This window comes from Peromyscus eremicus, chromosome 3, assembly GCF_949786415.1.
Source record: "Peromyscus eremicus chromosome 3, PerEre_H2_v1, whole genome shotgun sequence".
Lineage (NCBI taxonomy): Eukaryota > Metazoa > Chordata > Mammalia > Rodentia > Cricetidae > Peromyscus > Peromyscus eremicus.
In genome coordinates, this window is record NC_081418.1 from 157,205,291 (window position 1) to 157,225,758 (window position 20,468).

General features: G+C 42.5%; 1 protein-coding gene across 3 annotated transcripts in view; it reads right to left on the reverse strand.

Annotated features, from left to right (window-relative positions):
- Amn1 (antagonist of mitotic exit network 1 homolog) overlaps nt 1–16,237 on the reverse strand; it is a 33,224-nt gene extending 16,987 nt beyond the window's left edge. The window contains exons 1-3 of one of the 3 annotated variants that reach the window (XM_059256428.1): nt 15,909–16,042; nt 4,664–4,796; nt 1,176–1,320 (exon numbers count right to left, since the gene is read on the reverse strand). In XM_059256428.1, the coding sequence (XP_059112411.1) occupies nt 1,176–1,320; nt 4,664–4,796; nt 15,909–15,946 (316 nt within the window). In that variant the 5' untranslated portion in view covers nt 15,947–16,042. Of the gene's footprint in view, nt 1–1,175; nt 1,321–4,663; nt 4,797–15,908 lie in introns of all 3 variants that reach the window. The other 2 variants (XM_059256429.1, XM_059256427.1) reach the window with 2 other exon arrangements.
- Between the last annotated feature and the right edge of the window lie 4,231 nt (nt 16,238–20,468).

Below are 20,468 nucleotides of genomic sequence, written 5' to 3' on the forward strand. Positions count from 1 at the left end.
TGTAGATACCCTGCATCCTGTTAGCCATCAGTAACCTCATGCTTATAGTTCACAGTAACTTCAAAGAACTACCTCACCCCTAGCCCCTGAGAGGGTTACAATTCCGAGATTTGTAACCCTCCGCATGTAACCCTTTCCTATATAACCACTTGATGTGAGTGCTCAGGGCCTCCCCTCTTTCACCCGCTGTAACATGGTATTGGGGAGGTCCCTGCCTAGGCTGGAATAAACAAAACCTATTGTTTTTGCATCAGAAGTTGGGTCCTTGGTGGTCTTGTTGGGGGGCTCACACGTGGCATTACAGTTATTACAACAGGCTAACAACAAAAACCTCAGTCTTAACCAAATATCAACTGCCCATATCTTATACTATAACAGGCAAAATGTTTAAAATACCAAAGATTATTTTAAATATGTTTAAAATATAAGGCAGGAACTTAGCACTTTTTAAAATGGTTATCAACAAGAATTCTAATTTGAATTATTGTTGTTGTTCTTACTCTGATATTTTTTTTTAGTCTGGACAGTTTTTTCTTTTTCTTTTTATTTTTTTTTTCAGAGCTGAGGACCGAACCCAGGGCCTCTACCACTGAGCTAAATCCCCAACCCCTAGTCTGGACAGTTTTACTGATAACTTAATTCCTATTTTTTTTTTTAAACTCTTCATATTCTCTTGCTATGTAGGCTTAGGCTATCCTGAAACTCACTATGTAAACCAGGCTAGCCTTAAATTTGCAATGATCTTCTTGTCTCTGCCTCCCTGAGTGCTGGAATTACAGTTACATGCCTGGCTCATATTCTCTATCTCTCTTTTTAAAAAATTTAATTAATATACAAAATAATGTTTCATTTTAACATTTTTATACATATATACCATTGAACCTTGCTCATATTCTCCTCTAACCTCTCTCCTCTGCCCACCTTGCTGGTGTTCTTTTTTTTTTTTTAAGTTTTAAAATTTTTGTATCTGAGCAAGCAAATTAATAATACAAATAAAGCATAGAAACCAGTACGAAATAGCCTGCAATTCTGACCATACATTATAAAGATATGACATTGGTTTTAAACTCTGATAGAAAATACTTGCTCATATTCTTATATTCTCCTCTAAGATATTTTTTTCTTTGCTCCAAAATTATATCAGGTGTCCATGTACTCAGTGACCAAATACATACCTTCTGAAGTTATGCTATTTCTATGTTCCCTGGAGGATTTTAGATTTAGTGCCTTCAGTTTTCTGCATTTACACAGGTGCTGGAGAGCCAAGTCTGAGATATCACAGCTCCTCAGATCTAGTCTTTGGACTTCAGGATGTAGCACCTGTAGCAAATACATGATTTTGAAAAAAAAAATCAATTTTCTTTCTTTCTTTTTTTCTTTTCTTTTCTTTTCTTTCTTTTTTTTTTTGAGTCAGGGTTTCTCTGTGTAACAGCCCTGGCTGTCCTGGAACTCACACTGTAGACCAAGCTGGCCTCGAACTCATTGAGATCTGCCTGCCTCTGCCTCCTGGGTGCTGGGAATAAAGGCATGCATCACCACTTTTTTGATGCAGTATTATAACAGAAACAATCATCAGATTAGGATGAGTGCTGGGAGGATTAAAGGCGCTTGCCACCACCACCCTGCTGAAAAAAATCAATTTTTAAAAAAAGACTTTTGCAACTCTTAATTCTCTCTCTAGCCCCCAAGTTAAATTTTCTGTAAACATGTATTCCACAGTTAATGATCTGGTAATCATAACAGGTAAGTGGTTGATGTAAAATATGGTAAGAATGTAGGGTTTAATCTGTATGGAGAACCTAAGGCAGGAAAAACAAATAAACAAACAACAACAACAACAACAACAAGTTAGCTTGTAGCTGGAACTGCAACACTAGTGCTTAGTCTTCGGGGCTGCAGTAGCTGGTGCAGAGAAAGGACCCTGGAGAGCCGCAGTGCTGGTTATCCTCTACTGGCATCTCTGACTCACTCAACTGGACCTATGTGCAGCAGTTATGGTTTCCAAGGGAAAAAACCTGATCCTTTGAAACATTCTCCGTCAAATGATCTGATGTTAGGCAGTCTGTACAGGAATAACCAATCCCTGTAGGATACATATCTCTCCTTTACTGTTATTGAAAAACCTAAACAACTCCTTTAGCATTGCTAGCTCTTAGTAGAGTGAAAAATCACCCATTTTGGAGGTCACATAGCTGAGACCACCACTAGCTGTAAGGAAGACAACACCTCTGGTCTGTGGATTGTATCAACAGTCACCAAGATTACAGTGCAGGGACTTGACCAGTTTTGCTAGCTTACAAATGTCTGATGGGTGAGTGGAATAGAAAGCCATACTTGACATCTGTCTCCACATTTTGTCTGCCTCCTTTGTTGCCTTCATCTTTGGGTTAAATCTTATACAGTTCTATATGTAGATATGCTGAACATCTTAGAAATGCAGGGTTAACTTGACTTAGAGTTGTCTAGTCTTTTCTCAGACCCACTTAGGGCTAAAGATGCCTACCAGCCACCATGACCAGAAATCCCAGACCGTAAAAAGAACAGAAAGAGTGGTACCTGAGTTCTTGGAGATCTTTGCCTATTCCCAGAACCCTCTCATTATCCCTTGCAGGTGAGAAGTCAATTTGTGAACAAAGCTTCCACTTCTTTATTCTTTAGTCACAGAATAAATTTTTGTGTCCCAATATTTGTCTCTTAGATACTAGATATTACAGGCATGGTATTTAGTTATAGGGTACTAGCCCTGGCTGGCCTGGCTCTCTCTATGTAGACCAGGCTGGTCTTGAGCTCATATCGATTCCCCTGCTTCTGCCTCCTCCTCCTCCCCCTCCTCCTCTTCTTCTTTTGCCTCTGCCTTCTTCTTCTTCTTCTTCTTTTTTTTTCTTTTTTACGGTTTTTTGAGACAGGGTTTCTCTGTGTAGCTTTGCACCTTTCCTGGAACTCACTTGGTAGTCCAGGCTGGCCTTGAACTCACAGAGATCCGCCTGGCTCTGCCTCCCGAGTGCTGGGATTAAAGGCGTGCGCCACCATTGCCCGGCTGCCTCTGCCTTCTTAATGCTGGGATTAAAGGCATGTACCACCATGCCTGGGCCTCGTATACTTCTTTTAACATGTTTTTTAGTCGTTTGTTTAAAAATAACTTATTACTATTACTATTATTAGTGTGCGCCTGTGTGTGTGTGTGTGTGTGTGTGTGTGTGTGTGTGTATCATAGTACATGTGTAGAGATCAAAGGACAACTCTGGAGAGTCAAATCTTTCCTTTCACTGTGGGTTTTAGGGACTGAGTTCAGGTCATTGGACCTGCCTGACAAGTGTTTTCCCTACTGAACCGCAGCATTTTTTTTTTTCCCTGAAACACTCTCATGTAAATCAGGCTACCCTCAAAGTCACTATTTAGACAAGACCAGCTTTGAACTCCTGATCCTCTTGCCTTAGCCTCCCAAATGCTGGGATTACAGGTAAACACCACCTTGCCTTTCTATTGTTGTTTTGAGACAGGGTCTCTATATAGCCCTGGCTATCCTGGAATTCATTATCTAAACCAGGAAGGCCTCAAACTCAGAGATCTGTAGCCAGAACCTTTTCTCTGTCTTGCAGTGGCTTATAAAATAACCACTCAGAGGCTTAATATTAATTACACACTATTTAGCTTAGTAATACTGGTACTTTCACATCTTGCTTCTTGGGAGGCTGGCCAGTGTCTCCCCGACTCTGGCTTCTTCTCCATGTATCTCTGCTTAGATTTCCCGCCTGGCTATATCCTGCCTTGCTATAGGCCAAAGCAACTTCTTTATTAATCAATGATAATAAAACATTTCACAGTGTACTGAAAGATATCCCATAGCAGAGATCTACCTGCCTCTGCCTCCTGTGTGCTGGGATTAAAGGTACGAGCTACCATGCCTGGCCTCACCATGTTCACCATACCTTTTTAAGATTTTTTTTTTAACTGTTTGTGTGGGTGACTAAGGAGGCTTGTCATTGGATTCCTAGGAACTAGAGTTACAAGCAGTTGTAAGGCTCCTGATGTAGATGTTGGACATTTAACTCTGGACCTCTAGAAAAGTGGCAAGTACTTTCAACTACTGAGCCATCTCTCAATTCCCTTCTTTTTCCTCTTCTTCTTTTTCTTCTTTTTTGGAGACATGCTGGCCTAGAACTCACTATGTAGCCCAGGATGATTGGAAAATTACAGCAAATCTCCTGCTTCTGATTCCTGAGTATTGTAATTACACACATAATCTACCATGTCCAACTGTCCTTCATTGTTTGGAGTAGTTAGTACACGTCCATTGTTTTGGGAAGCTACAGTTCAGTGTTTCCTTGAGGCCAATAAATAATGGCCCAATTTCTAAGCAGGCAGGCTTCTATGAGTTCAAGGCCATCCAGGGCAGTGAGACCCTGTCTCAAAAGCAGTAACAACAATAAAAAGGTTTTAATATATACTTAAGTGTAGGGAGGTGGCAGGGATGGGGGTGGGGAGAAAAGCAAGGGGAAGGTAGTAGTTGAAGACAGTATACTTCCAAGGGTGAGTACGGGCTTCTCAAGTCAGAGTCCTATTTTAAAATGACTAACAGTCTTACTAAATACCCCTTTTAGTTCAAAAAATCTCAATTCAAATCTAAACAGTAAAGTATAATTTTATAGCTATACACTCTTACCTCATTTATATTGGAATCTGTTATCCGGCCCCGCGTGCTCATTATTTTAATCAGTCTATCTTTGATGTTGGGAGGCAAATATTTAATATCTGAGATATATCTGGAAATATTGATCATTAGGCACCGAAGACATCTGAAACACACACACAATATAATAAATTACACTGTATCTGCCCTGGCAGTTGACACTTACCAATACTGAAACACACACACACACTATAATAAATTACATTGTATCTGCACTGGCAGCTGACACTTACCAATACTGCTTATCAGCAGTTAGTCCTTTCATAAAACAGTATTTTTATTAACATTTACAAATTTAGCTTGACAAGATTCATAATCACTGCTTATGTAAAGTAACATATGACATTTTCCTTTACCACTTTCCCTCTGTATACCCGTTGCCAGTATGCATTTTAAAATTTTGCTTTGAAACAGAGTCTCATGTAGCCTAGGCTTGCCTCCAACTCACTATTCTATAGCACAGGATGACCTGGAATTCCTAGTCCTCCTGCCTTACATCTAGAATTCTAGGATAACACACATGTTGTCACCATCCTTGACTTCATTAAAATACATTTTAAGGAGGGCATGGTAGTGTTTACCTATAATACTAGCACCTGGGTAGTGGTAGATCAAGAATTCACAGCTATCCTCAGTGAGCTGGAGACTAACCTGAGGTATATCAGATCCTGTCTCAAAAACAAAACAAAACAAAACAAAAAATAACAAAAAAAAAAAACCCCAAAAAACAAAACAAAACCAGGACTGGAAAGACAGTTCATTCATTAAGAGCACTGGCTGCTTTTCCAGAGGACCTAGGTTTAATTCCTAGAATGTATATGACCAACATGCATTCTTACAGCCAATTGTAATTCTAGTTTCGGGGGATCTTATGCCCTCTTCTGGCAACCATAGACACCAGCTATGCAAGTGGTACACAGACATACATATATACAGAGCACCCTACCCATACACATAAAACAATTTTCAAAAAATTTATATAGGCAATGAATGACTAGAGAAAAAACTAGAACCACAAAGATTCTATGGAGAGTAAAAATCAGTTACCTGCATATGCAGTTATAAGAAGAGGTAACCACTAAGATCCTGAAGCAGTTGAGGACAACTTAATCAAGATTTCATTTTGGCACATTGATTATTTCAGGATAAACGCACTTGATAAATACAGCTTGCAGAAAGGGCTCTCTAACCTAGCCTTTCCTACACTAGCAAACCAAAGAAATCCCTTTGAGCAGGATGCCTTCCCTGAACCATATCTAGAAATAACCTTAACCATAGAGCCTTGGCACTATAATTGCCAAAGGCCATACAAACTTCATACCCCTTCTTATAGCTCCCACTGTTGGCTCTAGAGTTTACTGTCTATCTAGTTTATTGTCCTGCTATTCCTTCACACATGATTGCTTTGTCAGAAATGTGCTAAAGCCTTCCACTTTGGCTATTTCTACGAAAGAGTAAAGAATGGGTAGAGAATTTCTTTAGCCTCTTTTAAAACAACGTGACCAACATGTCTTATAGCCTCAAATTCTAGCTATCTGACAAACTCATACCTGTGTAAAGTAACCAGAAATTCTGTCTACAAATACCACTATATATAAATTTTAATTCATGAATGACAATGATCATATACTTGTTATCATTTTTTAGTGCCATCTTCATTTTTTCTTTCCTCTTTTGGTTATTTCCTTCTTCCCCTTTCTGCACTTATCCAGCCTACATTAGTGTCTTATGTTAATCTAGGAGATAGTCTTTCTTCCTCTGTGATACACAACCCCACACAAACATTCAAAAGGGGTGTTGTGAAGGGAGGTATAATAGTTTCCTAGAACAGCATCCCAGTATAGTCACTTCTCAATATCTTCTTCATTCAACAATCTCTTGTGAAAACCCTTCAGAGCATTTCAGTACTGTTCTCATTATGTGTAATGGTTTAAATGTCACAGTGGATATCTTTTTTTTTTAAAGATTTATTTATTTATTATGTATACAGTGTTCTGCCTACATGCATGCTTGCAGGCCAGAAGAAGGCACCAGATCTCATTACGGATAGTTGTGAGCCACCATGTGGTTGCTGGGAATTGAACTTAGCACCTCTGGAAGAACAGCCAGTGCTCTTAACTGCTGAGCCATCTCTCCAGCCCCCACAGTGGATATCTTATTTAGTTACTTGCCTTTTGAAAAGCATCCATACCATTCTGGGGTATGGTAACAATATTATCAGATTTCTTTTTTAAAAATCTATAACTATATTGTTATTGGCAGTACTGGAGGGGTCTTTTCCTCCATATCCCCCCAGCAATGAATATTTTTCCACATATTACCATTTTCCCTACTGTTGTGTATCAAAACTCTTCCTGGGGAGATGCAACAGAACTTACTCCAGAAAGGGAGCTCATGACAGACCATAGTGCAGTTGATACCAAAGGCCAACTTGATGAACCATGAGTTTTATTGGGGTTACTCACAGGGATATGGGTGAGGAGTCACTTATAGAAGCTGAAATGACTCCAAGACAGCTGCACCACCAAAGCCCACCCCAAGCTGAGAACCTGAAGCACACTACGTAGTCTACAAGCAGCTCAACCAGTTGGAGAGTCTTTCCAAGTGACTCAGTTGCTCTAACCCTCTTCCAGGCAGCTGCTCTGGTCTCAAATTCTGTGCAAGCTGGCTTGACTGAGAGTGACTCAGCCGTCTTTATTGCCTACTCTCGGAAGGTGGGCAATCTGGTCGATTTCAGGGACTTCCTGGTCACCTTCCTTGGAAGATGGGATGTTTCAGTTTCAAAGAAACTGCTACAAAACACCTACTCCCCAACACTACTGGAAGAGCAATATATACTCTTTTCTTTACTTTGCATTGTCTTCACCCAGCCCCCACTTTTTTTCCTTTTTGGTTTTTGAGACAGGGTCTCACTATGGCTTTAGACTCATGGCAATCTTCTTATTTCAGTATTTCCAGTGCTGGAATTACAGGCAAGAACCACCACACTTGGTTGTACTTCCTTTTTTATTGTTGTTTCATAAAAGTCCAGTCTGGCACCATATTTGCAAATTCCCTGGTTTAGCTTCCCAAGGACTAGACATGTGTCACCATGCCCAGGTTAACCCAGCTGAGAGCCCGTTTACTCACGGGGTTATTTATGGGTGGTAAATATAGATATTCTGAGACAGGGCTTCTCTGTGTAGCTTTGTGCCTGTCCTGGAACTCACTCTGTAGACAAGGCTGGCCTCAAACTCTCAGAGATCTGCCTGCCGCTGCCTCCCGAGTGCTGGGATTAACCTGGCTAATATATAAAATATTTATCCTTAAAATTATTAACATGCATTTATCTATGTGTATGTGTCAGGGTGAATATGTGTGTGTGAGCAGGCCTGTCAGAGGACACTGGGGGAAATCAGAGGACAACCCACCAGTCACTTCTCTTGTTCCACCGTGTAGCTCCCAGGAATTGAATTGGCTTGGAAACATGCATCTTTATCCACTGAGCTATCTCTTTAGCCCTTGATATTTTTATTTTTTGAGTTCTAGATATTAATCTAGATGTTAGATGTATAGACAGCAAAGATCCTCTCCCCATTCTCTGAACTACTTCTTCCCACTTCCTTTACTTTGAAAAGTTTTTTTTTTTTAATTTCATGCAATCCTACCTGCCAATTCCTGAATTTATTTCTCTGAGTTATCATTTTTTGGACAGTCCATTCATATGCCTATGCTTTCCTCTAGCAGTTTCAGAGTTTGGGGTCTTACATTAAGGCCTGTGATCCATTCTAAGTTGATTTTTATTTGGGAAGATAGGGATATAGTTTTATTCTTCTATATGCTTTCCCAGAACCAGCTGGCAAAAAGATTGTCTTTTTTCAAATATATGTTTTTGACACTGTCTTAGTCACTGTTCTATTTCTGCAAAGAGACACCATGACCAAGGAAGTTAACTCTTCAAGAAAGCATTTAATTAGGGGCTTAACTTATAGTTTCAGAGGCTTAATCATGGTGGCATGCAGGCAGTTGCTGAAGCAGTAGCTGAGAGCTATATCCTGATCCATAGGCAGAGAGGAGAGTGTCACTGGGCCTGGCTTGGGCTTTTGAAACCTCAAAGTCTACCCCTCAGTGACACATTTCCTCCAACAAAGCCACACCTCCTAATCCTTCTAATCCTATCAAAGAGTTCCACTCCTGTGACCAAATACTTAAATTTATGAGCCTATGGGGGCCATTCTTATTCAAACCACCACTTCCACTCCCTGGCCCCCATAGGCTTGTAGCTGTACGATGAGAAAATGCATTCAGTCCAACTTCACAAGTCCCCAGTTTATCACAGTCTCAACACTGTTTAACAGTCCCAAGTCCAAAGTCTCTTCTGAGACACATGACAATCTCTTTTTTTTTTCTTTTTCTTTTTCTTTTTCCCCTGGAGCTGAGGACTGAACCCAGGGCCTTGTGCTTGCTAGGCAAGCGCTCTACCCCTGAGCTAAATCCCCAACCCCTCATGACAATCTCTTAACTGTAACCCCCCTGTAAAATCAAAATCAAAAGGCAGGTCACAAACTTCCAACAATGGCACAGAACATACATTACCATTCCAAAATGGAGGAAAGAGCATAGTGAGGAAATACTCGACCAACTCAAGACCAAAAACCAGCAGGGCAAACTCCAAATTCAGCTTTATTGACTACAACATACTTTTGTTTCTTGGGCTGGTTCCACACTCGGGTATGCAGTTCTCCTTGGCAGGTGTCCCACAAATCTGTCATTTGTCCCACAACAAAGCTTCAGCTTTGCAGTGACCTCTCTGGGCCTCCATGCAGGGACGCCCTGGCCTCAGCAGCTTTCCTTAGCCACAGAGGGAGATTCCATAGCCCCTTTCTTGTGTTCTTGACTCTAAAGCCGGAGGCACGTGGCTGAAGCTGCCAAGTTCTGCTGCTTGCTGGGGTTAGAACACGGCTGCTTCAGTGACATTTTCATCAGCTTTCTGTTGTGGATGGTTTCCGTCACTGCTTTAAGCTTTTATTCCTTTTCTAAGTTGGAAGCTTAGCTGGGTGGGGTCTTGCCCTGAGGTCAGCACTGTCTTTATTCTGTTTAGCACCAGGCTTTTCTTTAAACTTTTTATCGCTGAGCACTGGACTTAGCTCCATTACAGTCCCAGTTGCTCCTTTTCTCTTCAAACTGTACTTGTATTTCTCTTTGTCCAGCTTGCGCCTTTTTCATTATAGATGTGCATATGAGTGGTTACTAATAACCACATGACATAGTCAATGCTATTAGGCTTTCTTGAAATCTCTTCTGCCAAAACTCTTCAATTTGGCCTCAGGCAGATTTTTTTTTTTTTTTTTTTTTTTGACAATGGCAGAAAGCAGCTACATTCTTTGTCAAAATAGCCTACGAATAGTCTCTAAGCCACTTACTAATATCCCTCCCCTCTGAAACTTGTTGCTGGGCACCCGAGTTCAAACTGGCCTCAGTAGCACTGTCTTCAATGTTCTTACAAAGAGTAAGCCCAGTAAGCCCCACTTAATGTGCTCAACTATGTTTGTAGCTCAAAGGCGCTGTCTATATTTCTCCAACAAGAGCATGGCCAAGCCTGTCACAGTAATGCCACTCCCTGGCACCAAAATCTGTAATAGTCAGTGTCTTAGTTAGGGTTACTATTACTGTGACAAAACATCATGACCAAAAACCAAGCTGGGGAGAAAGGGTTTATTTGGCTTATACTTCAGCATTGCTGTTCATCACTGAAGCAAGTCAGGACACAAACTCAGAACAGGGCAGGATCCTGGAGGTAGGAGCTGATGCAGAGGCCATGGAGGGTGCTGCTTACTGGCTTGCTTCCCATAGCTTGCTCAGCCCACCCTCTTACAGAACCCAGAGCCAGCAGCCCAGGGATGGCACCACCCACCATGGGCTGGGCCCTCCCATATTGATCACTAAATGAGAAAATGTCTTACAGCTGGAACTCAAGGAGGCATTTCCTCAGCTGAGGCTTCTTCCTCTAATGACTCTAGCTTGTGTCAAATTGAGAAACAAAAACCTACCCAGCACAGTCAGGGTTCTATAAAGGAACAGAACCTACAGAATATATATACATGGAATTTATTAGAATGGCTATAGGGTGTGGTTCAGCTAGACCAACAATGGTTGTCTATCAACAGAATCCAAAAATCAGTAGTTGTTCAGTCTGAGGCTGGATGTCTCAGCTGTTCTTCAGGATAGGCTGGAATAGACTTGCTAGTAAGTGCAAGCAGCTGGCAAAGAGAGACCCAGCTTCCTTTTTCCACACCCTTTATATAGGCTATAAGCAGAAGGCATGGCCCAGACTAAAGGTGGATCATCTTACCTCTGAAGATCCAGATTAAAGGTGTATCTTTCCACCTGAAAGATTAGAAGTGGATTTTCCCAGTTCAAATGATTTAATTAAGAAAAAAAAAAAAATCCCTCACAGGTGTGCCCAGCCATTTGGGTTTTACTCCGTATATAGTCAAGTTGACAACCAAGAATAGCCATCACAGACACCTTTGTCAAAAATGAAGGGTTTGTGTATGGAGGCCAGATGACAACCTTGGATGTCCCTCCTCAGGAGCCATCTACCTTATTTAGTGAGGTAGGGTTTCCAGTTGGTGTCTCCCAATGCAGTTAGGCTGGCTGGCCAGCAAACCCCAGGTCCTGTTTTAGCCTTCAAAAGAGCTGGGATTAGAAGCCCGTAACACTGAACCTGGCTTTTCTTTTCTTTCTTTTTTTTAATGTGGGCTCTGGGGATTGAACAGGTCCTCATGTCTGCATGGCAAACACTGAGCACTCTCCCTTGGCCTCAACATTGTTTTTTCTTCAAGACTGCTTTGGCTATTGGGGTTTTTTATACTTCTGTATGAAATTTAGGATTTTTTTCTATGAAGAATGTCTGTTTTAGGGTTCTACTGCTGTGAAGAGACACATGATCACAACACCTCTTAAAAAGGAAAACATTTAATTGGGGCTGCCTTACAGGTTCAGAGGTTTAGTCCATTATCACAGCAAGAAGCATGGCTACATGCAAGCAGCAGAAAGAGGGTGACACTGTACCTGACTTGAACATTTGAAACCCCAAAGCCCACTCCCACTGACACACTTCCTCAAACAAGGCCACACCTCCTGATAGTGTCACTCCCAATGGGGGCCCTTTTCATTCAAACCACCACAATGTCATTGGAATTTTTAGGAAGACTGCATTGAATTTGTAAATTTTGTTTTTATTGTACAGCCCCTTTCACATTAATTCTGCCAATCCATGGATAAAATAAAGCTTTAAGTGTTTTAAAGTTTTTGAGCTATTGTGAATGGGACTGTTTCCCAATGTCTTTTTCACCACACATGCTACTGGTACATAGGAAGTTAGTTTTGTATGACATGTTTTTAAAGACAGCGAGTGTCTCACTATATAGTCAGGCCTCGCCTGGAACTCATTGTGTAGGCCAGGGCAGCCTCAAACCTGCACAGATCTGCCTGCCTCTGCCTCCTGAGTGCTGAAATTAAAGGTGTGTGCCATCGCCTAACTAGCTATTGGCTTTTATACATTGATTTTGGATTCTGCTACTTAGTTGAAAGTGTTTATAAGTCTGAAGGTTTTCTGGTGGAGTCCTTCAGGTCTTTTAAGTAAAGGATTTTTACCATCGGCCAGTAAGGATAATATGACTTCTTCCTTTCCTATTTGTATTCCTTTTATTTTCTTCTCTTGTCATATAGCTTTGGCTAAGAAGTCTAGCAAGATGCTGAATAATAATAGGCACCTTTGTCTTTTTCCTAATTTAAAAAATATTTTTGGTCTTTGAGACAGGGTCTTGATATGTAGCCCTAGCTAGCCTCTAACTCATAGTATCTTCCCATTGGCCTCCAGAGAGCTGTGGTTACAGGCATGACCTTCCATGCTTATCCTCCTGCTTTATTTCCTTATCCATGGGTCTCAGTTCTTTGGACACAGATCCTTTGGAGCACCAAGCAATTCTGAGTGTCACTTTATTGTGGAATAATCTTTTTGTACACTGTTGAGATGTGTTGTTCTTGTTGATTTAATAAAGAGATAAATGGCCAATAGCTAGGCAGACAGGGAGAGAACTCTGGGATGAAGAAGGGCAGAGTCGCCAGGAGATGCAGAAGCCAGACAGATGTGGAACAAGTTGGACACACAAAATGGGATACAGGTAAAAGCCACATGGTAGAACGTAGAACAATAAAAATATGGATTAATTTAAGTTATAAGAGCTAGTTAGAAACAAGCCTAAGCTACTGGCTGAGCTTTCATAATTAATTATAACTCTCTGCATTGTGATCTGGAGCTGGCAAGAGGGACAGAAAAAATCTGCCTACACTACTAACAAAAAGGGCCAGTCTACTTACAGCTTGGTAAAAAAGTACGTTCCTTGCTGCCCAGTGTAGTGAAACCACACACACACACACACACACACACACACACACACACACACACATTTTAGTGTATTTCTCTAAGGGTAACTCCCACTATGTACAAGTATCCACCTGGGCTCTGTGTTACCCTATGAGTTCTAGGAACAAGTTAACACTTATGCTGCTTGGAGTGCTATGAAGAATAAACTTTTTCTTCTTTAATCTAAGAATCATATCTTCTGCCAACCACTATGAAAGAAAGTAAAATCTAACCTTTTATATGTAACATAAGCTAAATCCCAGATTTGACAGTTTGAAAATGGATGCTGATAAAAACATATAAGAGGAAGTGTAACAGGTCCCCAGACCTTAGTAGGCCCCAGGCCTTAGCACAGCTGATGCCATGTTAGAAGCACTTTTCAGGCCTTGAAACCCAACAGGAGACTGCAACCTGTCAAAACAGGAGCAAAGGCTCAGTCAATAGTTAGACACCCTTTTTTAGGTCTCTGAACTATGGAAACTTGGAGCTAACAATTAGATACACATGTAAATAACTCATGCTTTAATGGAAAAGACTAGAAATTCATTACTAATCAATATGCACCATCCAGATAGCTGCCATTTCTTCCAGGATTCATCTTCACATCAAAAAGGGCAACACATCCACCAATATGGCCTGGGCACAAACAAAAAGCTGAAGGTATCTTATGTTGAAGCTACCATTGCTTGCCAGCCTTGTGCCTTAAAAGTTACCCTGTGGGGTAGGGATGTGGCTCAGCAGCAGGACATTATCAAGTGAAAGGCTCCAGGTTTGATCTTCAGTGCCACAAAGCAAAAACCCAGCAATCCTTGAGTCTTCTTTTCTTCCCGTTATACCTACTTAATCATGCCTTGCCCTATCATCTGCACTGCGTTTATCCCCAGCCTTAGTCTCAGCCCCATCTCTGATCCACACTTACAGTCCATCTGTCTGCTTGACACCTCTCCCTGCTGCTGTAATGTATTTCCCCATAAGGTATTTCCTCTTTCCTAAGTCTCATGAGCACCCTGCCCTTCTAGATGATCAAAGCTCAAAATTTTAAGGTGACTTCTGATTCTTCTCTTTCCTTGGAGCCTCTATTCAAAGACCATCATCAGATACCGGATCTAAAGGGTTCTCTAAGGTAGCGCTAGTTAAAGGTGCTGGTCAGGAAGGAGGTAAGGAGAATCAGGGAGTAAACCAAACCCTGTCTCTTTCAGACAGGCTCATCTGCTAGACTTCTGTGCTTTTCCGCATAGCGGAATGCTACTCTGACATAAGATCCTTATTTGTTACGAATCAGAAACAACTTGCTTGACCAACTGTTAGTTTCAGGCTGTAGTTCCTTCCCCAAAGGTTACAAACTCTAGACCTAATGACAAAATGGACCTTTACATAAGGAACAATATCTAGTTATGACAATGCAAATCATGTGCTCTTCCTTTTGTCTTATTTCCAAGTTTCCAATAATTTTTCTCGATGGTTACTTCATTTCCTTCCCACTAGTGTTTTAAGTTCTGTTCCACATAGTCAAGTGTGGCAGTGCATATTTGCAGTCCCAACACTCTTCAGGAACAGGCAGGAAGGATCTGAAGTCCAGGGTCATACTCTGCCACATTGTAGTCTGTGGCCAGCCTGGGCTACGTGAGACCCTGTCCTCAAAAAGCCAAAAGCAAAAAACACAAGCTGGGGCTGGAGAGATGGCTCAGAGGTTAAGAGCACCGACTGCTCTTCCAGAGGTCCTGAGTTCAATTCCCAGCACCCACATGGTGGCTCACAACCATCTGTAATGAGATCTGGCACCTTTCCTGTATACATAATAAATAAATAAGTCTTAAAAATATTTAAAAACAAAACAAAACAAAACACAAGCTGGTGGATAACTGAAGTCTGTAATCTCAGCACTTTCCAGGCTGGGACAGAAGGCTCCAGAGCTCAAAGTCAGCCTGATATGTGAGTCTGAGGCCAGCCTGGGCTACATGAGATCCTGTCTCAAGGGGGATAAAATAACAAATTCAGAAGCAAACAACTGGAACCTAGGCAAGAAATACCATTTTTCATTTACTGTTAGATGCATCAATGGAACCAAAATAGTCTGTCTTTGTAGCTTCTAGTCTTGAACCATTACTGCTTTTTTCTTAGAGTTTTTCTCTTTCTTTCCTTTTCTTTCTTTTTTTAAATAGGAACAATAACTAACACTGAATCCAGCTTCTAACTAACTCACTGGATAATTGAGGAGGGCCCTGATCTTTTGATCTTCCTTCATCTCTCAAGTGGTGTTTGCCACCATGCCCAGTGTCTTCCTAAGGTGATTCTCACAAAGCCTCGTGTAATTGGTACTATTACACGAAATTTCAAATGTTTGTTTATTTGCTTTTGGGGAACAGTATCTCACAACACAATCCCGCTAGCCTCGAATTCGTGGCAATCCTCCTGTTTCAGTTCCCAGAGGGCTGGGACTGCAGGCATGAGCTGCCATGGCCTACTGTTGCCTGAATTTTAGGAAGCGCTCCTGTCCTGGGAGAGATTATGCTACCGTCCCTGGTCCCAAAGATGGCGAACCGCGCCCGCACCCGCATTTCCTGAGTTTTTTCCAGGCCGGCTCAGCTTTCTTTTGTTCTGCCTGGGTTCTCAGCGCCTCTCGGAGGCCCGGCATCGGATGGAGCCGCCCGCTCCGCCGTGCGCCGCGGTCCTCAGCGACCAGGCGCCCATCCCGGCCAGGACTAGGAACGGGCGGGATGGGAAGTGGGCGAGGGAAGGGGCCGGGAGAGGGCGCGGACGGACCGACGTGCCGGGAGCCGCGAAGGGGGCGGGCTGGGGCGGACTCACAGTTCCAGGAGTTGACTGACCAGTCGCGACGAAGGCATCGCGGCCGCTCTCTGAAGCCTGGACCGCAGTCGGGGACTCCAGAGCCAACTTCCGGCCGCCAGGACGCAGAAGCCCAAATGACATCACACGGGTCGGGCCTGGCGGTTGGCCACGTTTGGAGCAGGGGAGGAAAGCCCGGCGCTCTGGGGCGGAGCTAGCAGGCGGGATCAACGCAGTGTCATGGGACTTGTAGTTATTCCTGCCAGCCGCTGGCTGAAGCCGCTGTCCAAGCAAAGGCTGCTGGCAGGTCACTGCTTTTGCTAGTGGAATGCGGGGCTCCATGACACACATTGAGGCTCGGCTCAGATATGGACGCCACTGACTTACAACGCACGTTTTACAGGATGGCAGTGACCATCTCCACTGAGAACGCCTAAAGCAAAAGCTGAGCCATGCACTCTTCCATCATTTTAGGAATGGGCCATATTCATTATAATCTCATTAAATCGAAATTGTTTAGCCTATTTTTCAGATGAGGACACTCAATGCCAACACATAAACTCAGAATGTCATTGTGCAGCGTGGAGGCAATATGAAGGCCTAGACTTGACTTTACAGACTCCATCTTAGGGAAGGGCCACCATCTTAAACTACCTGATGACTGGGGCCTATACTCAGTTCCAGGAAGAACCTCAGGAATGTGCCATGACAACTCGAACAGATACAGGGCAGTAAAGTTTAAAAAGATCCAGATGCTTCTGCAGACATCCAGTCAGAGGTTTATGTCCCTTGCAGACATCTAGATAATCCTGTCAGCAGGTTATGGTTCCACACCAAAAGTCTAAACCAATAGTTTCAAATGTGGTTTCATGCCAAAAGTCTGGACCAATAGTTTCAAAAAATCATCTTGCCCCATATTCATTCTACCCTATCCCAAGATGCCAAGGCATGTAATTCCCGGCCTGTGGGTTTTCCCTTTAAAAACTCTCTACCCCTGGGCCAGCTGCTGCCGCCACATTTCCATCTATCCGCCAGGCATCGGCCCGGGTTTGAACCTGACGATAAAAAGACCCTTGTGTGCTTGCATCGAGACACGGGTACAACAGCAGGAGACCCAGCTCTTCAAAAAGTATCCTGAAGGGCTCTGGCTCCCCCAGGTAGGACACTCTTCATGGCTCTGCTGTAGAGAATACGTGAGGGTTTTAAATTCTTCTTCTTTTTTAAAGATTTATTTATTATGTATACAGTGTTTTGTCTGCCTGTATGCCTGCAGGCCAAAAGAGGGCACCAGATCTCATTACAGATGGTTGTGAGCCCCCATGTGGTTGCTGGGAATTGAGCTCAGGACCTCTGGAAGAGCAGTCAGTGCTCTTAACCTCTGAGCCATCTCTCCAAGGCTTTTAAATTCTATTTTACATTCTTTCTTACAGAGTAATTTATTGATCCTACGTTAGAGCTTCCTTTGTAACACCTTGAAACGTTGAGAGTGTTACATCCATCTCTTCAGAATGCTGCTCAGCCCACTATATATTGTGGAGGGGCCCCAAAACAGCTTGACCACACAGCCACCATAACGGGATTAGGGGCCCAGACACAGCTTCTGTGACAGGCTTACTGGCAGGCAACACCCAGATCCAGGAAAAGCCTTAAACTGGCACCACCCAGGGATCTACCCAGGGATGAGGAAATACCTAGCATCCCAAACATCTCAACCATTAGATAAGGTGGCCAGATGTCCTTGAGCCTAGTGCACACTTATTTCCCATTCTTACCAAGATACCCCTAGACAATTGTCAGCCAATCAGGGTCCTGAACCCTGGAAATCGCCTCACCCCAACCTCTGCTATGATAAAAACCCTACCCCACCTGAGCTTGGGGCTCTCTGGTCACCGTTGAGTTGGACAGACAGAGGGACCAAGCTCTGGAGCTTGAAATAAAGGCTCTTTGCTTTTACATGTGGGATTCGGTCTCCGTAGTGGTCTTTTGGGGGTCTCCGAGATCTGGGCATAACATACACACACACACACACACACACACACACACACACACACACACACACATATATTCATGATATTGAGGTGAGAATCCAGGGCGTAACCCCAGCTAACCAACACATGTTTATTAAATACTAAATGAGGGCACAGGATTGGGTTGGGTGCTGAGAGTTCAATGGTGCACACTTCCCTTTGACAAGGAGAAGGATGATTAGAATTAGTCCCCAAGAGGAACTAATTTAATGGGAGCACCAATCCTGTGTACACAGGTATAGAGAGAGTTTAGAGACAAAAAGGGCTCTGGAGCTGTTGCTTCATTATTTTCTGCTGTTTCTAGAGCAGAAGAGTAAAGTGCAGACAAAATCATTGAATGTCTTAAGCTACAGGTTGCTCTTCTGAAGGAGAAAACAGTTTTGCAGAAGAGATGTTGGTTGAAAATACTACGATGAGCCGGGCGGTGGTGGCGCACGCCTTTAATCCCAGCACTCGGGAGGCAGAGCCAGGCGGATCTCTGTGAGTTCGAGGCCAGCCTGGACTACCAAGTGAGTTCCAGGAAAGGCGCAAAGCTACACAGAGAAACCCTGTCTCGAAAAACCAAAAAAAAAAAAAAAAAAAAAAAAAAGAAAATACTACGATGAGCTGGGCAGGGTGGTGCATGACTCAATCCCAGCACTTGGGAGGCAGAGGCAAGTGGATGGAAACTAGCCTTGTCTAAAGAGTGAGTTCCAGGACAGCTAGAGCTACACAGAGAAACCCTGTTTTGAAAAACCAAAAGAGAGTGAGAGAAGGAAAGAAAATACTGCACTGAAGAAAGAAGTGAAGAACGCCCTCCAGTTCCTCTAATTTAAGCAGACACCCAAATTAGAATGAAGCAAATACATTCTCATCTGGTACTCCACTGCAAACTAATTCTACAGATTCTGAAATGTGACACAATCTACCAATAACAGCTACCTGTTCTGATACAAAGGAGCGTATAAAAGGAAACAGGGAGCTGGAGAGATGGCTCAGAGGTTAAGAGCACTAGTTGTTCTACCAGAGGTCCTGAGTTCAATTCCCAGCAACCACATGGTGGTTCACAACAATCTATAATGAGATCTGGCGCCCTCTTCTGGCATACCGGAATACATGCAGACAGAACACTGTAATAAATAAATTGTAAAAAAATAACAAAATAAAAAAAAAAACTGTTATAAAAAAGGAGACAGAAAAAGAAACAAAGGTGAAAGAAAATTGAAAAGAAATGAGAGGGAAAGAAAAAAAAAACATTTAGCAAGAAGTGCTAACTCTAAGCCAGTGATGTATCCTGCCCGGCTCTTCGAATTGATTACATTGTAACTGCCAAAAACCATCTTAATGATTCTGTGTATGTAGAAATAGATGTTGAGAAATTGCACTAAGGACAGTTGTCAGTAGACTCCAGTGTAGATGTAACGGTCTTATTAAATAAGAAACACAGAGCCAAATGCAGAGTTAAAAGCCCAAGAGGTGAGAGCAGCAGCCAAGAGCTAAGACTAAAACCACCTACTTACCACTCGCTGCCACTGCCGTCCTTCCCCTCTGGCGCCCCTACACTCCAGTGAATCATGTTCCTCTTGAACAGATACAAAAGCAGATGATGATTTTACTTTGTAACCAGAAACCTGCAGCTATGAAGAAAGTGCTGCTTCAAGCAATGGTGAGTTGTGCTATTTTACCAGAGAATGTGGAAATTTGGGCGATTTCTGAAAGCAGAATTATTATTTTTAAGGCAGGGTCTGTCCTTAGACTTGTTATTTTATGCAGAGATAATCCTAAACTTTCTGATCTTCCATTTACTGAGTGCTGGGACTATAGTCTTTTGCCACCATGTCTAGTTTATGCTGTCCTGGGGATCAAACCAAGGGCCTTATACCTGCTAAGAAAGCAGTCTACTGACTAAGATGCACCCCTGTCCTTCAGCATGCTTTGCCCGAAGTGCTTAACAAATTTCTGAATCTTAAGAAGATCTGGGAGCAGATCCAGCCTGCTCTGGACAGTAACGATGAGAGTGTGGCTACATACAAAAGGGTTCTCTTTGAAGTGAAAGAGGAGTGTGCAGGATTCCAAACCGTAACTAACCACAGAATTAAATAAGATAAAGTGCTCTGTTACTGAAAGACACTGGAAAAAATTTTAATAACAACAACAAAAGGAATGTGTCACATGTAAAAAGAAATTTAAAAGTTATGTAATGTCTCTCTCAAATATTATATTGAACTCATCTGTTCTGTAATGAGGTGAGACAATACATCGTTAGGTCAAGTGAATAAAGTGGCATTATAATGTAATATTGATACTGGCAGGAGGTAGGTTCCTTTTCTCTGTCAGATAGTTAAAAGATGAGCTAGAGAGGTGGCTCCGTAGTTAAAAGTACTTGTTGCTCTTACAGAGGACCAGAGATCGGTTCCCAACACCCCTGTGACCACTGATCACTGGAAAGCTATTCTGGATAGAGACATATAGTCTTGCTCAGTCCCATGCTACCCTGCCAGGGATATGAACCTTCTTTTTGTCTCATATCTATGCTGTGTACAAGCATGGCTGTTCATCACCTAGTAGCCTATGA